The 16,245-nt window shown below is 45.4% G+C and overlaps 3 protein-coding genes and 1 long non-coding RNA gene across 5 annotated transcripts; 1 reads left to right on the forward strand and 3 right to left on the reverse strand.

The window, feature by feature from the left end:
- Positions 1-326: 326 nt before the first annotated feature.
- On the reverse strand, positions 327-2,648 carry LOC9662885 (probable LRR receptor-like serine/threonine-protein kinase At1g56130). 2 transcript variants are annotated; one of them, XM_024664467.1, is made up of 7 exons: positions 2,104-2,648; positions 1,752-2,051; positions 1,596-1,696; positions 1,329-1,539; positions 1,028-1,268; positions 819-969; positions 327-776 (listed from the first exon to the last, which is right to left on the reverse strand). In XM_024664467.1, the coding sequence occupies exons 1-7, from the start codon at positions 2,558-2,560 to the stop codon at positions 486-488; spliced, it is 1,752 nt and encodes a 583-aa protein (XP_024520235.1). In that variant the 5' UTR covers positions 2,561-2,648; the 3' UTR covers positions 327-485. The 2 variants fall into 2 exon arrangements, with proteins under 2 accessions (XP_024520235.1, XP_024520236.1); XM_024664468.1 differs by having other exon boundaries at positions 327-770; positions 2,104-2,647.
- Positions 2,649-2,829: 181 nt separating this feature from the next.
- LOC112342518 lies at positions 2,830-3,432 on the forward strand. The gene is made up of 2 exons (XR_002990999.1): positions 2,830-2,935; positions 3,021-3,432. It is a non-coding gene; the product is annotated as an uncharacterized LOC112342518 (long non-coding RNA).
- Positions 3,433-12,747: 9,315 nt separating this feature from the next.
- LOC9662886 (cold-responsive protein kinase 1) lies at positions 12,748-14,936 on the reverse strand. Its single transcript, XM_002990630.2, has 7 exons — positions 14,453-14,936; positions 14,151-14,408; positions 13,977-14,086; positions 13,712-13,922; positions 13,419-13,659; positions 13,210-13,360; positions 12,748-13,161 (listed from the first exon to the last, which is right to left on the reverse strand). Exons 1-7 carry the CDS (start codon positions 14,889-14,891, stop codon positions 12,877-12,879), a joined length of 1,695 nt encoding a protein of 564 aa, XP_002990676.2. The 5' UTR covers positions 14,892-14,936; the 3' UTR covers positions 12,748-12,876.
- Positions 14,937-15,046: 110 nt separating this feature from the next.
- Positions 15,047-16,223, reverse strand: LOC9662887 (abscisic acid receptor PYL5). The gene is made up of 2 exons (XM_002990631.2): positions 16,136-16,223; positions 15,047-15,959 (listed from the first exon to the last, which is right to left on the reverse strand). The coding sequence occupies exons 1-2, from the start codon at positions 16,142-16,144 to the stop codon at positions 15,390-15,392; spliced, it is 579 nt and encodes a 192-aa protein (XP_002990677.2). The 5' UTR covers positions 16,145-16,223; the 3' UTR covers positions 15,047-15,389.
- Positions 16,224-16,245: the final 22 nt, after the last annotated feature.

Raw genomic sequence — 16,245 nt, forward strand, 5'->3', positions numbered from 1 at the left:
GACAAATGGTCAAGATATTGAGGTGCTTGACGTTGTCATTAGTGCGACAAATAGCTGGATCCAGCTCGTGGAGTTTCAACTTCACGATCTCTACGGACAAGCCAAGGAAAACCTACTACGCGGTTTGTCCAGGGAATCGCTAGTACTTATACTTGTCCGGGAGCTCAGTACCTGGCCAAAGTGAAGGTTTTTATAATCGTGGCTAATTAACAGCTTCTTGCCCAACTCAAAAACCTAGAGCTGTTACTATACTCCTATATTTCCAACTCAAAGAACACGATGAAGTGGCGTGGATGGCGCTCATCACTGGGTTTGCGCAGCAGAAAGGTTGCAAGATTGCAAGCTAACACGATGGTTTAAGAGAAACTCTAGTAAAATGTGTTCGATCCAGCTTCAGCGTACCTTTCTTCTTTATTTCCTCAGCTTGAGACGACTTGGACAAGATCTTAAAGTCGGCAGAGTCCGGAAACTTCCGACACTTTTGCTCAACGCGGCATGTCCATGGAATTCAAGTAATCGCTACTTGTACTCGTTGAGGAGCTCATTACCTGGCCAAAGTGAAAGGGAGCTTGAGTGGGAAGAGCGCCAATCTCGAGATATCCCAGCAACATGGCCACAACGTCACTCATTGTTGGTCGAGCTTCCTCATGTTCTTGCGTACACAGCATGGCAACACGGAGCAGTCTAGAAACCTCCTCCACCGCGTAGTCACCGCCCAGCCTCTTGTCAATGCATTCACTCATCCTGTTTGCCATGACGAGTTTCCAAGACTGCAGCTATGACAGTATTGGTTATCGGTTCTAATTTGATCGACTTACCAGTTGAAGTAAGAGCTCTTCTTCGGCTGGCAATGCCGGATCCACGCACTTTCTGCCGCTGGCGATCTCCAGGACGAGGATTCCATAGCTGAAGACATCAGCTTTGGTCGTCAATCGCCCGCGAGTTGCGTACTCGGGTGCCATGTATCCACTAGAAGAATGGCGTGAGTTTCGTCCAGACTGTGGAAGGAAGAGGAGATCAAACTTACAGTGTGCCGGCCACCTTTGTGCTCGTGAAGCCGAAGCCTTTGTCCAAGTCGAAGAGCTTTGATATCCCAAAGTCGGAGATCTTTGGCTGCAGCTTGTCGTCCAAGAGGATGTTGCTGGCTTTGATGTCTCTGTGGATAATCTGAACATGAGACTCCTCGTGCAAGTAAGCAAGACCCCGAGCTATCCCAATGGCGATTTGAAAGCGTGAGTGCCAGTCAAGGACCACATTTGATCCAGAACCTGCGGATGGAATTTTTAATTTTGTTAGAAGGAGAAACAAAGGAAGCAAAAGATTATTACTGAAGAGCGCTCGGTCAAGGCTGCCTTTGTTGAGGAACTCGTAGACGAGCAGCCTTTCATCTGCCTCGACACAATAGCCTTTGAGCCTTACAAGATTTCGGTGTTGGATTCCTGTGATAATGGTGATCTCGTTCACGAACTCTCTGTTGCCTTGGTTGGACTGCAACGAGAGCTTCTTCACTGCTACTTGCGAGCCATTGTTTAAGGTGGCCTACAACATTTAGACAGATAGTTCTACTGTGCGACTTCACATAAAAAACAACTAACCTTGTAAACGGTTCCAAATCCACCTTGACCGAGCTTGCTTTCCACAGAGAACCCCCTGGTCGCCGCACACAAATCCTTGTAAGAAAAGACCACATGGAGACCTTGATCAAGGTGGGTCCATCTTCAGCAAGTTAGAAGCACTTCAGATTTCCTTACCCTTGATGATCCCAAAGTCTTCGCATTTCTCCGATTTCTCCGATTCTCTTCTTCGCCTTGTTAACAAGAAGAACCCAAGAACAGCACAAACAAAACAAAACACAGCTCCTCCCACCACAGCACCAGCTATCACGCCATTTCTCGTCCCAGCATTTTGCTTGCCAGTAGCTGGAGCTGGATCTGGAGGAGCTGGAGCTGGAGCTGGAGCTGGATCTGGATCTGGATCTGGACCTAAAGCTAGACCTGGACCTGGTGCTGGAGCTGGAGATGAAATGTTTGGACCCACAATGCCCAAAGTACCTAGAAGAAAAAGAAGAACGAAGGTATTGCACTTAAATTTTTGTGGTCTTACCAGGAACGATCTCAAAGCTGGAAGGATCGTATCTCATGCGGCACCTTTGAAAGGTTTGGTTGATCCAAATCGCACCACCAACGGCATACAGATTAACACTTTGGATGTTCGTGTAGGCGTTCTGGATGCACTGTCCACAGCTCGGCTGGTCGGACATGTTGTAGCAGCCACTGTGCGCGTAGACAGCGTTTGGGAAGCCGCCATAGCCAAGGCTCGTTGCATAGCCGTCTGGGGGATTGTTCTTGTAGAGGAACTCCATGACAGCCACCACATTTCGCTGGTAAGTGCTGTTGGCGCTGGTGTTGATTTGGTTGTAGTAGACCACATTTGGCTGTGTGCCTGGGTTTGGATCGTCTGGTGGCGCTCGAGCTACCGAGCAGCCAGCGACACACGCCAGGATCAGCCACAGCATCCTAGAGTCTGTTGTTAAAACTCTACATTTCCTTTTTGGTTGCATTTTTTTTTTCACTGTCCGTCTTGAGACTTGCTATGGCGTGCAAAAGGGTGAGTGTTACTGTGGCAGATTTCACTCACAATACAGTGTCCATGTGGCAGTTTTCTATTGGTTCGGCATTAAATGTCATTTGGATGCCTCATGAATACCCCATGGATGTTGGCCCGATAGGTTATTGTCCCCATAATATGAACAATGTGCTATACATAGATGCCACATATCATCAAATTTGACCCCATAAGATAGGGATTCATCAGGTCATAGGGCTTAGGTGATGCGTTGTGCAAAAGGGCGGTCGCACATTGAGCATTGTGGGTCAGCGCAGCGCAGCACCCTCGCTCTCTCTGGCCTAGGGCACCCACGAATGATGATGAATTTGTAGGAGACCTTCTTTGCCTTAGCGCCCTGCTTTAGTGCTCTGTTATTCTATGCTTTATAAAATCTGTTTTTGGCTATGGTGTAGGGGATATTTCGGGTGGTATGGAGAGCTGCAGTGATGCTAGGGATTGATAGCAATGGCCGCGATCACAGCTCCAGATTCCAGTGTTCTGGAGCGATTCCATCACTTGTCATCACCTTCTCCCCTGCGTTGCCATCCAACTCGATGACCTCCATCCTCAAGAATTGCGGCGCAGGAGGATTCGACGATCGCCTAGACGCCGCAGCAGGTAACAATGGGAGCATTGATGATTGCGAACAGCACAGCGGCAGTTGGCAATGCGGGGAGGACATGGCGATGGCCGTCGATGATGATCAAGGCTGCCACACTCCCAAATTTTAGATGGAGTTCACTTATGCTTGCTATGAACACTATGTTAAAAGAGGTGTGCCAAAAAAGGATAATTCAGTTCTTTTGCCATGAGTGCCAAGAGCAAGATGTGAGAATATAGTGCTCTAGATAAGGTAGTATGGTTCAATTGTCGATTTGGTTTGCAACATTAACAACTTGCTAGAATTCATGGGATGAATGGGCCATGAATGGCTCCATTCCATACATAGCATGGGTCATTGCTATGGGCATGATGCCCCATCCGGGGCATAAGGATTGGATATTCGTAAAATATTCTATGCCTGTGTTTTTTTCACACTCATAATACATATGGACCAATAACAGGCATGTGAGTGAAATCCACCGTTGTAAAATCCACCCTTTTACGAATTGCATGCCATACTTGCAAAGAATGGGTTGTAGAATGAGACCTTGAATATATAAATTTGAAAGCAAAAATAATTTAAAGCAGTCAATTCAAATGTAAGACAGTGTGCTCATGTTTCCCTCATAACATAGTTGAACGGAGAATGACTCAATAGAATATAGATGTTGTCCATCTGCAATGTAAGCAGCTAAGATCATTTAAATGTTGTAGATTGATCTCTTTTCATCCATGTTTTGAAAGTTTGTTCCAATTAGGAGGGTATATGCCATGTTTGCCGAAAGGAGTTTGTGAAAGGAGATCCATTTGCAATCCATGCTATACCATCACCCAAGTTAATGCTGGTTGTCCAAGTTAATGGAAACCAAGATGGCATATATAGTAAGTTTGTTAAATCAAGATGCATGAGCAAGTGTGAGACATATTTGACACTCTCAATATAAAAGCACCATGGCTGCCATCATATTGCTCGGAGAAGATGGTCCTAGAAGTGGCAAAAGGTGGAGATTGGAAAGATGGCATTTCTAGTTGATAAAGATGAAGTTTGTACCAATTGAACGTGTGTTTTAATCCATATGGCACTAGGAGAAAAGATCCATTGGGATATTCCTTTGCAATTTGGGTGCCCACGATCTTCACTATGAGACAAAGTATAGAAATCTAGTTTTAGGAGATTTGGTTGGGAATATGAAATATAAAGAGGAGGAGGATGACAAGGAGTTAGGTTGACCCTTACCTTTTTTCTCAAGCATCTAAAAGTGTTTTTGTAAAATTATAATGGAAAGTGTTTTCCAAAGGGATTTCATGGCTTGTCAATGGCAACATAGTGGCCTGAAGCTTGTGTGTGAGCATTCCACAGCCTACTAGTGGCAATATAGTAAGCTTGAAATAGTGATTTTGAATCTAAGAGTGTTTTTGAGAGATATTTTACTAGGAGGATTTAGAGGTTTTGAGGGAGAATTCTACAGTAGGAGAGAGTGGTTCATAGCTTATTAACAGCAATGCAATGGCAATCAATAGAAAAGCATTCTTAATCTACTTCCTACAAGGGTGTGTGACAATGGGGCAATTGGGGGTAATTGCACGTTGCGTAACACTTTGGAACCTCCATTTTACTAGTTCTATGGTGGTTTGTAGCAAGCTAGTGAAAACATAGTGGCCCCAACTCCTCCCCTCTTTCTTTATCCTTTCTCGAATAAGATTCCTCCTATATAATGCAACAAGGAATTGGGGCTCTTAGTTTGACTAATTGGTCATTCTAGCTAACAAGTGAGTTGGGTAGTCTTGAATTTGCCTAGCCTCTATTGTTGTAGTTACTTTCATGTGTTTTAGAGGGACTTGCTTAAGTGGGCCACATGGCAAATTTAGGATATTCCACAAACACATGGGGAAATAGTGGTGAACTTCATTGTTTGGTATACCTTGGTATCAGAGAAAAGAGTTAACATTTTGCATATATAAATGTAGGGGAGGAGTTTGGAAGATTTTGCTATTCTTTAATCTAGAAAGTAGTGAGTTGGTTTGGAAAGATTTTCAAAATAATTACACTAATGCTATGTTTATTTACCCTTGTCTCGTGGTATCTATGAGAATGGTAAATGAAAGTTTAATTTCTAAAGCATTAGAGGACAATTCTTGGAGAAAATCTAAGTAACACACTTAGATTAAACATCAATAAAGAAGAATTAGTCAAAAAGGAGGTGATAAAAGGATTCCAACCATCCATTAGTGGACTTATAAAAGGTGCTACAATAACATCACCAACAGCAATAATGCCAATAGCTAAGCTACCAAGAGGGTGGTTAAAACAATGGATTCTTCAATAAAGAAAAATTCCAAAATCTAGGACTATAGTAAACCAAGAGGAGCTATCATATGATGATTTCACCTCCTTCTATAGGGTTAGAGAATTTTATAAAGGAAGAAGGCATAGATTTTAATTGGCATTTGGTAGAGCAACTTCATAATGCCATAATAGGAAATTCTTATAGGTGAAAGTGTGGAATCATAAGAGTCCTTTAAAATTTGGTTATGGAGGTGGAAGTAATAACCATGGGGGATGAAAATTGCAATCCTCACTATTAAATCATTTAGAAAGTTCCAATAATGAGAACACCAACAACCCAAGGGCATATGAAAAGAGGATGTGGCCAAGAGGTGGGGTATTTGCTTTAAGGATCAATCAATTTATAATTAAGGGGGTTTAGGGGATCTAGAAGATGCTTCTAGACCCCTTGATAAAGGAACTTCCATTTTGGTTAGAATGTAAAAGAATTGGACTAGGTAGATACTTAAATGTTCACTAAAAAGAAGATCTTTATGTTCTAGCTACTTATAATTTTATATTTGGTGCGTTTGTTTATAAAGGATCACTAAAATGTTCAAAGGGTTAAAAAACCTTGTTGCACTATATGAATGTGATGCCACTATCTTTGGCAACTTTAAATTGCCTAACTTTAAACCAGATGCAAAATTGGTTGGCAACCCTTTTTACAACAAAATAGGTGAATGGCTGGTTAGCCTAGAACACTTTTCTATGGACTAAAATTGTAATATCCACTAGAGTCTAGTGAAAGTTTGGAGATTAGTTTTTCAATTTAGATAGTTAAAGGCTCCTACATGAGCTTGCGAGAAGGACTCAAAAGGACAGTGAGATTGTCTAAACTTTTGCAAATGCCCTAAGTCAATTTGTATGTTCGAGAATAATGTTCTTAATCTACTTTTTGCAAGGTTATGTGATAGTGGGGCAATTAAGAATGGCTTGTATCCAACTAATGGAAACATAATAGCCCCAAACCATCCCCTCCCCTTAAAGTACCTTTCTTCATCCTCTCTTGCACAAAATTCTTTTTGCATAATGCAATAAGGATAGCTTGACCAATTAATCTTTCTAATCAATAAGTGAGTTGGGTAGCTTTGGATTTGTCTAACCTCCCATGCTGTAGCTACCCAAGTGGGCCACATGGGAGATTTAGGATATTCCATGGACACATGGGTGAGTTTGACTACTTGGGTGGTAGAAGTTAAATCCAATGGGGAAGAGTTGAGATGTGGGAAAAACATGCATAGGTTCTCAAACACTAAGAAGAGTTTATTCTTGGCAAGTTAGTATCTTCTTTTAGTTCTCAAGGCACCAAGGTTGGGAGGATCATTCATGGCAATTTATCATGGCAAATGGTAGCAGTATGGTGGATTTTTTGATGGGATGAACAACAGAATGACCAAGGGCTTCCATGATCTAATTCTCTTGATCAGCTTGCTCCCTGGCATGATGCTAGAGACCATCTACAAAACTGAAACATAAATGTCAATCCACTCTTGGCAAGCTCTGTAATCTGTGAACAATGCAATTCCCGAGTGGAGCATACACCCATCTGTGGCTGGAAAAGGGCAAGCTTGAATGGCTATAATAGATGGGTGTATGCTTCACTTGGGAATTGCATTGTTCACAGATTACAAAGCTTGCCTAGAGTGGATTGACACTTTTTAAGAATATACATGGTCATACATGGGTTGTATATTCTTAAGATATAGAATGCATGTGTCAATGGTCCTGATTTACAAATAACATGCCATACCATGGACAGCTTGGAGTAAGTGCTTAAGCTGGTCCAGATGTGCTCAGAGACAAGCTTGCAGCATGTAACATGTTTAGAAATGTACGAGAGACATAAGTCTGTTAATGAATTTACTTAACAAATGAAGGCTAAACACAGTTTGTATTAGTGTTAATTATGAAAATTGTAATAGTGAGTGCATGGAATATGGAAATGGAATACAGAAATGTGCATATCAATTAGCCAAAAACCCTAACTTATATACAGAAGCGAGTAATCCGGATTGAAACCAATTCGACGGCTACCAAAATCCCACTATGCTAATATTAGTATACGGCATCGTAGCCGTACACTTGGCCCTTATATCATCCCCTCCTCTCGGAATAATGGAAGGCTATTAGGGTTCTCTTGTAAATGGGCCGGGATCTGGAGGAATATCAAGAGGAGGCATCGGCGGATCTATAGACGGTATTAACTGCTCTTGATCCCTTTGTATGAAGCATTTCAACCGCTATACATGCACAATCTCCGGAGGATCGGCCTGCTAGACGTCATGCCGAACCTCATAAACTTGCGGTCCAACTTGCCGCAACACCCGATATGGTCCTTTCCACTGCGCAAGGAGCCCCTTAGATAAACCACGTACCGTAAGATGGGGAAAACGGACTAACACCAAATCATCCACTTTGTACTTTGCAGGTGGACGATGATGGGAGTTGTAGCACCGTTGTTGTCCCACTTGTATGCGGCCTAAGTGTTCGGCAGACTCTGCTCGAACAAGTGGAAGAATGCTCGTCAAATATTGATCCCATAACCTAGCATCAGGAGCTCATGGCAATCGCGAAGGTAAACCCAGCTCCGTTGGTAATATTGGATCATGACCATATAAAAGTTTATATGGTGAAGCACCAACAAAACTCTACACCCCTGTGACATAGGCATACCAAAGAGACGGCAAATAACCATCCCAATCCGAATGCTGAAAGTTCGACTACTTTGCAATCATCCCTTTGAATGTCCGAACGAGCCGTTCCACCAGACCGTCTGATTGTGGATGATAAACACTTATAAAAGTGTGGCGTATCCCCAACTGAGACATCAAAACATGAAATACCTCAGCCATAAATGCAAGACCATTATCCAAAAGAATCCGCTCTGGACAAGAATGTTGGAACACCACTTGATTGAGGAGAAAGTATCCAACAGCAGTTGCAGAGGCGCTAGCAAGAGCACCAACTTCCACCCAACGAGTCAAGTAGTCAGAAGCAATAATAACATATTCATTGCTAGCAGTCGACCGTGGAAAAGGTCCCATAAAATCAAATGCCACCAACTCAAACGGACGGGAAATTGCAATTGACTCAAACCGTCCTTCCGTAGCACAAAGGGGAGTATTACGTGCTTGGCACCAAACGTAGCTACGCACATACTGGATAACATCATGTCGCATCTTTGGCCAATAGAAAGACCTACGCAGCTTCTCGGTCACACGACGATGTCCCATATACCCACCTAAAATAGGAGAATCATGGTAGGCATGGAGAAACTGCAGAATAAAGATAGAAGGTACCACCAGTCGTGAATGATCATTAGGATCCGTCCTCACAAAATAAAGAAGGCCATCTTCAAGGCGATATTGAGAATGTAAATGCCGGAAAAGCAAGTCATCAGCAAGTGATGCAGGATCCTCAAACGCATCTCGAAGCCTTCGAATCCACAGCTCAATCTTTTGAGCCTCGCGAACCTCATCAAGAGAAGGTAGATCTTGCTCTGTGCCTTGTGGACACTGAACATCAAGTATAGCAACCACCAACGGCACAGAATCCTCATTTAGAAAATCCACAGATGCTGGAACAACAGGCTCATCAGAAACAAGATAAAAGAGTGGAGAAGGAAGAGGAGCTCGAGAAAGGGCATCAGCATCAGCCATAGAACTCTTTGGGCGATGAACAACATCAAAATCATATATCTGAAGCTTTAAAGCCCACTGAGCAGTACGACCAACCAAGTTCTTCTGCTTCAATAATGAAATAACGGCAGCATGGTCACCTTCAAGTAACGTCTGAGAACCATGTAGATATGCATGAAGTTTCTCGAAACCCCAAACTGCCGCTAAACACTCCTTCTTTGTCGTGGAGTAGTTCACCTCCGCTAGTTGTAACATACGGCTTATATATGCAATGGGATGATGCTAACCAAGCACACTTAGGCTCTCTTGCATTAACACAACTCCAAGACGAATATCAGAAGCATCAACGCGCAAAATAAAAAGTCGAGTGTAGTCAGGATATGCCAAAACCGGAGGAGTCATCAACAGCTCTTTGAGATCCATAAACACCTGCTCACAATCGGAAGACCAGATGAAAGATGACGTTGATGACTTCGGCAATGCTCACAACGGTGCAGTGCGATCAGAAAGATGATCCACAAAACGACCAAGATATTGCACCTTGCCCAGGAAGCACTGCACATCATTCACACACTTCGGAGTAGGGAACTTTAGAACGGCTACGAGTTTGTCAGGATCAACTTGTAAACCCTCACGAGAAATACGGTACCCAAGATAAGTTGTGTCTTTGGACCTAAACACACACTTCGACCGCTTCAGCTTTAAACCAACATCCCGTAACCAATCCAACACTTTACACACATCACGAATGTGCTCTGCCCACGTCCCCTCCGAGTGAATCAAGACATCATTAATGAAGTCAGCAGTCACCTCTGGCATATCACAAAGAATTTCGTCCATCATCCGCTGGAAAGTTGCTGGAGCATTGTTCAAACCAAACGGCATCACCAAGAACTCGTTCAAACCAAACGGTGTACGAAAATCAGTCTTAGGAATATCTTCGTTGGCCATCGGTACTTGCCAGTACCCAGAAGCAAGATCTAGCTTGGTGAACCAACGACTTCGCCCCAGACGATCCAAAAAATCAACAGTGTGAAGAAGAGGGTACACATCTGGGATCGTCACTTCATTTAACAGACAATAGTCGATGTAGAAACGAATACTCCCATCAGGCTTTGTCACAAGATGAGGTTCACATGCCCAAGGACTCTGCGACTTCCGAATAACACCCTTCTCCAACATGTCCTTGATGTTTGCATATAAAATCTTGATCTCCTTGGGTGACCGACAATGAACAAGAACCTTGATTGGATGAGCATCCCCGGCTGGAATGGGATGACGTGTGGCAATCTTGGCCCCAGACGATAGGTCAAATTCAAAGAAATCAAAATACTCCTTCATGAGCTGGTCAATAGCTGCAACACAAAGATCATCAGAGGGATCGGAAAAGGGAAGAGCAGAACAAGATGGAAACACAAGAGGAAATAGTGGGGGAACAAAAGTAATGGAAGCAGAGGTAGAAGTAAAAGGACGAAGAGGTATGGAAATGAGAGGAATGAATGAAACATGAGGAAGTATGAAACAAGGGGGAGAAGCCTGAAAGTCACACTTGGCATGATTGCGCTGCAACCAATCCATACCAAGAATGAGGTCAAAAGCTTGACTCAGCACTACCTGCAACGACTGCAACTCAAGCTCGAGATCGCCCACATGCACAACCAGGTCCGCCTCATCTCGTGCACATGCATGGGTACGGCCGTTGCCATAAAGAATGAAAACTGGATCCGCCGCACGACGCAAGTGTAGACGACAACGTGTAGCAACAGGTCGAGCAATAGAAGATAAACTCGAACCTATATCAACCAACACAGAAAGAAGAATAGGAGACCTTGTGTTATAAAAATGAGCTTGGAAAGTAAACACTGGATGAACCGGTGCCGAGTGAACCCCTTGATGATACTCCCGAAAGAAAGATGGAGGGGTCACTAACTTATTCGCGCAAGGTCCCTCCGTTACTCGCGCGACTCCTCATTTCCCGGATGCACCTCGGTATCCAAACCTTCCACCGCAGCAGCACCAACGGGACGTTGCTGACGCCAAGGTCTCCACCCAAGAAAGGGAGGTCGCCAATTCGGAAAGCGCCAACAACACCAATAAGTATGACCAACTTCATCACATGCCCAACAACAAACATCACGGCCACGACTATGTCCTCGCCCATGTCCTTGGACTCGAGTAGAGCAGCATCAACCTTCATTGGAACAGGACCATCACTCATAGGAAGGGGAGCGGAAGGATGTGTAGTGAGATGTGGAAGAGGCGACGTCTCATAACGTTGTGCCAAGCGAAGAGCATCGTCAAAGGTGGCAGGAGCAAGTGCATGCACAAGTCCGACAAGATCTTGATGAAGTGCTAGCCACAACGTTCCTAGCTTGATCCGCTCCGACATATTAGGCTCCGCACGAAGCAAAAGACTTCGGAAACGAACACCAAATTGCATCACCGACTTAGATGACCCTTGGCGAAGACGATGCAATTGTTGGAAGGCATCATCACAATCGTCGGCGTGTCCGAAGGCGCATTTGAAGACGTCCGGAAGAACACTCCAATCGCCACGAGTGGCTGTGCTCAATCCATTGTACCACTGCAACGCTGTCCCTTGGAGACATGTAGGGAACTCACACAAACGTCAAGCATCATCCCAAGAATGATATGTGGCAATTATCGTGAAGTGATCGAACCAATGGTACACATCATCCCTAGGATTCCCACGAAAGAACTCCGGCCGAACGCGAGGATTGGCACCAAGAGCAGGAGGAGTTGGACCACATGCCGTGAATGTTGCCATCAATTGAGTTTGGTTGTTCAATTGCAAGTGCATAGCATCAAGCAATTGAACCAACTGCTGCTTTAGAGTCAAAGGAGGAGATTGCGGATCGACCATAAAGATAAACGAAAAAGAAAGAGCAAAAAAAGAGAAATGACAAAAAACTGGAAAGAAATGGTAGATCTAGACAATGCAAAAAGCTAGATCTAAACCAAAATCTTGAAAGGAAAGAACAAAAAAAAAGAAATGGAAAAAGTTAGATTTAAACGATGCAAAAGCTAGATCTAAATTGAAATCCCAAATCCAAACACTCCCTAGGGACAATCAAAGGTGCCCCTCATCTTCACTAATGTGAGTGCATGGAATATGGAAAGGGAATACAGAAATGTGTATATCAATTAGCCCAAAAACCCTAGTTTATATACAGGAGCGAGTGGTCCAGATTGAAACCAATCTGACAGCTACCAAAATCCCACTACGCTAATATTAGTATACGGCATCGTAACCGTACACTTGGCCCTCACATCTAATTAAATATGTATTTATGCCTAATACAAATATCTTCAATACCAATAAATATTTAACCTATTCTAATTCATATAAAATATATTTTAAAACTTTTTGAATTGGTTTTTATAATCGTGGCCAATCTTGCCCAACTCAAAAACCTAGAGCTGTTACTATACTCCTATATTTCCAACTCAAAGAACACGATGAAGTGGCGTGGATGGCGCTCATCACTGGGTTTGCGCGGCAGAAAGATTGCAAGAGTGCAAGCTATGGCATGAAGGTTTACACGATGGTTTAAGAGAAACTCTAGTAAAATGTGTTCGCCCAGCTTCAGCGTACCTTTCTTCTTTATTTCCTCGGCTTGAGACGACTTGGACAAGATCTTAAAGTCGGCAGAGTCCAAAAACTTCCAACACTTTTGCTCAACGCGGCATGTCCATGGAATTCAAGTAATCGCTACTTGTACTCGTTGAGGAGCTCATTACCTGGCCAAAGTGAAAGGGAGCTTGAGTGGGAAGAGCGCCAATCTCGAGATATCCCAGCAACATGGCCACAACGTCACTCATTGTTGGTCGAGCTTCCTCATGTTCTTGCGTACACAGCATGGCAACACGGAGCAGCCTAGAAACCTCGTCCACCGCGTAGTCACCGCCCAGCCTCTTGTCAATGCATTCGCTCATCCTGTTTGCCATGACAAGTTTCCAAGACTGCAGCCATGACAGCATTGGTTATCGGTTCTAATTTGATCGACTTACCAGTTGAAGTAAGAGCTCTTCTTCGGCTGGCAATGCCGGATCCACGCACTTTCTGCCGCTGGCGATCTCCAGGACGAGGATTCCATAGCTGAAGACATCGGCTTTGGCCGTCAATCGCCCTCGACTTGTGTACTCGGGTGCCATGTATCCACTAGAAGAATGGCGTGAGTTTCGTCCAGACTGTGGAAGGAAGAGGAGATCAAACTTACAGTGTGCCGGCCACCTTTGTGCTCGTGAAGCCGAAGCCTTTGTCCAAGTCGAAGAGCTTTGATATCCCAAAGTCGGAGATCTTTGGCTGCAGCTTGTCGTCCAAGAGGATGTTGCTGGCTTTGATGTCTCTGTGGATAACCTGGACATGGGACTCCTCGTGCAAGTAAGCAAGACCACGAGCTATCCCAATGGCGATTTGAAAGCGTGACTGCCAGTCAAGGAACGCATTTGATTCAGAACCTGCGGATAAAGCTTATCGTTAGAAAGAATGGAGAGAAACAAGGATTATTACTGAAGAGTGCTCGGTCAAGGCTGCCTTTGTTGAGGAACTCGTAGACGAGCAGCCTTTCATCTGCCTCAACACAATAGCCTTTGAGCCTTACAAGATTTCGGTGCTGAATTCCCGTGATAATGGTGATCTCGTTCACGAACTCTCTTTTGCCTTGGTTAGACTGCAAGGAGAGCTTCTTCACTGCTACTTGCGAGCCATTGTTTAAGGTGGCCTACAAGAAACAGGATAGTTCTAGGCGTGCAACTTCACAGAATAAAGAACTAACCTTGTAAACAGTTCCAAATCCACCTTGTCCAAGCTTGTTCCTCTTGCTGAAGCTATCAGTGGCTAGAGACAAATCCTGGTACGTGAACACAACAGGACCCTCAATGCTTCCTGTTGTCAACGAAGCAAACCACGTCAAAAACGGGAAGAACACTCGAGAGAAAACAACACTTACTTTGGATGTCGGCATCGTCTCCACGCCTGTGGCGCCCAACCAACTTGGTATGCATCCTCCATCTCCATATGGCAAAGCCAGCAACACCCAAGAGCAAACAAAGCCCCACTGCTCCTCCCACGAGTCCCCATCGCCACACTAGAGCTCTATTGTCTCTAGAAGAGGAACTGGATGCTTGAGCCGGAGGAGAAGAACTTAACGGAGGTATTGGAGCTGGCGCAGGAGCTGAAACATTTGGACCCAGCACCCCCAAGACACCTAAATTTCTCATGTGAGATGCATCCTCCCTTATAGAAACTTACTCATATTGACCAGCTCGGCAGTAAAGTTGTAGTTCTCGAATCTCAAGCGGCAGCGATTGGAGGTGTCGTTGGTCCAAAGCACGCCACCCACGGCAAGAGGAGCCACTTGCCGGAACTCATTGTAGGTCTGCTGGATGCACGAGGCGCAGTTTGTCTGATCCGACATGTTGTAGCAGCCAGTGTGGCCGTAAGCGGTGTCGGGGAAATCGCCATAGCCAAGGCATGACGCGAATCCATTGGGAGGATTGTGTTCGTAGAGGAACTGCATGACCGTCTCCACATTCTTCTGGAACTGGCTCCCTTGGGTGGTCTTGCGGGTGTTGTAAGCCGCGACACCAGGTCTGGCGTCGCTTCTTCGCTCGTCGGGTGGAATGCCTTGCGCTGCCGAGCGATCGAGCAAGAACAGGGGGATCATCCATAGCAAGCTCAAGAGCGCCATTGCCGTGCTTCACGCGGCTGAGCCAAAGAGAGTATGTCAAGTCCAAAGCTGGTCAAGTCACACTCTAGCTGGTCAAAGTCATGCTTATCACATCGTTTTCAGCTTTTTTCCACAGAGAGAGAGAGAGAGAGAGAGAGAGAGAGAGAGAGAGAGAATCAAGAAGCAAAGATTGCAAGGAAGCTCGATTACCTTTAGTTATATAAGTACACAGCAAAGTATAAAAATTCCCAGTGCATATCCCGGGTAGCATCACAAAAGGTGCCCGAATTTTTTCCCATCTTATAAAAAATATCAGCCTCCTCTCCCTCCACCGCCATAGCCTTTTTCTGCCACTTTGTACACCGAAACCTGTAATTTTCGTAGTCCTCACGTACACACCATAAACCACACGAGATCATCAGCCAGGCAAAGAGCTCGACGATTACCCCCCAGTTTTTCGCGTCTCGACAATCACCGCCGCGTCCCGAGGGGAGCGCTCGAAGCTTTCCCCGGATCCGTCTAGACCGCATGGGGAAGGAGCCTCTCGCAGGTCCGAGCCAGCGACTGGAGATTGCAGCGCACCACCGTGTTGGTGAAAGTGAGCGTGTCCTCCCGGGTGTTCCCGTCCGGGATCTCCACCACGTACGACTCCATCACCAGCGTCCCCGGCCGGTCCTGGACCAGCGTCTCGTGCAGCGTCGTGATGGACCTGTAGTTCCTGAGCCTGTGGTCGCCATCCAGCACCTTGAAGCTCAGTATGTGCTTGTCCTCGTCCAGGATCTCCAGCTGCTCCTTGCTCGTCGTCGCGGGAAGCCCCGACACCACCGTGATCTCCCGGGTGCTCCCCACTTTGAGGTCGCCCTGCGTGGAGCAGCTGCGTATGAATCGCTTGTAGCACTGCGGCTGGTCGAACCGGCGAACCACTGACCAGACCACCTCCACCGGCGCTCGGACCTCCTGCACCAGCACGGAGCAGCACTCGTTGGAAGCCGGCTCGTGAGTGTGGTGCTCGCCCACAGCCTCCTCCATTCTAGCGCTCTCCCGCTCCAACTCTTCTATCCATTCTCCTGTAGAGGGCGCAACAGTTTCCTGCCAGCGGAGGAAATCAAGCGCGCGCGCGCGCCCCTTGCTTGTCAGGCCCCGCAATTCACAATGCAAAACAGATCACACAGGAATGGATCTTTTCACTCTCTTCTAGCCACCGCCCTAGCAAGCAGCTACCAGCAAGCAGCAATGGCATGAAATTCTGGCAATGCGCTGCTTACCTTGCACATACCAGCTGCTGGAGAAGATCCTAGCGACGAAATTGCGCGGCCAGCAGTGACTTTCACTCCCGCGAGACCATGTCAGAGCCAAAAACCCTAGATAGCAAATC

Source organism: Selaginella moellendorffii, unplaced genomic scaffold (genome assembly GCF_000143415.4).
Source record: "Selaginella moellendorffii unplaced genomic scaffold, v1.0 SELMOscaffold_110, whole genome shotgun sequence".
NCBI lineage: Eukaryota > Viridiplantae > Streptophyta > Lycopodiopsida > Selaginellales > Selaginellaceae > Selaginella > Selaginella moellendorffii.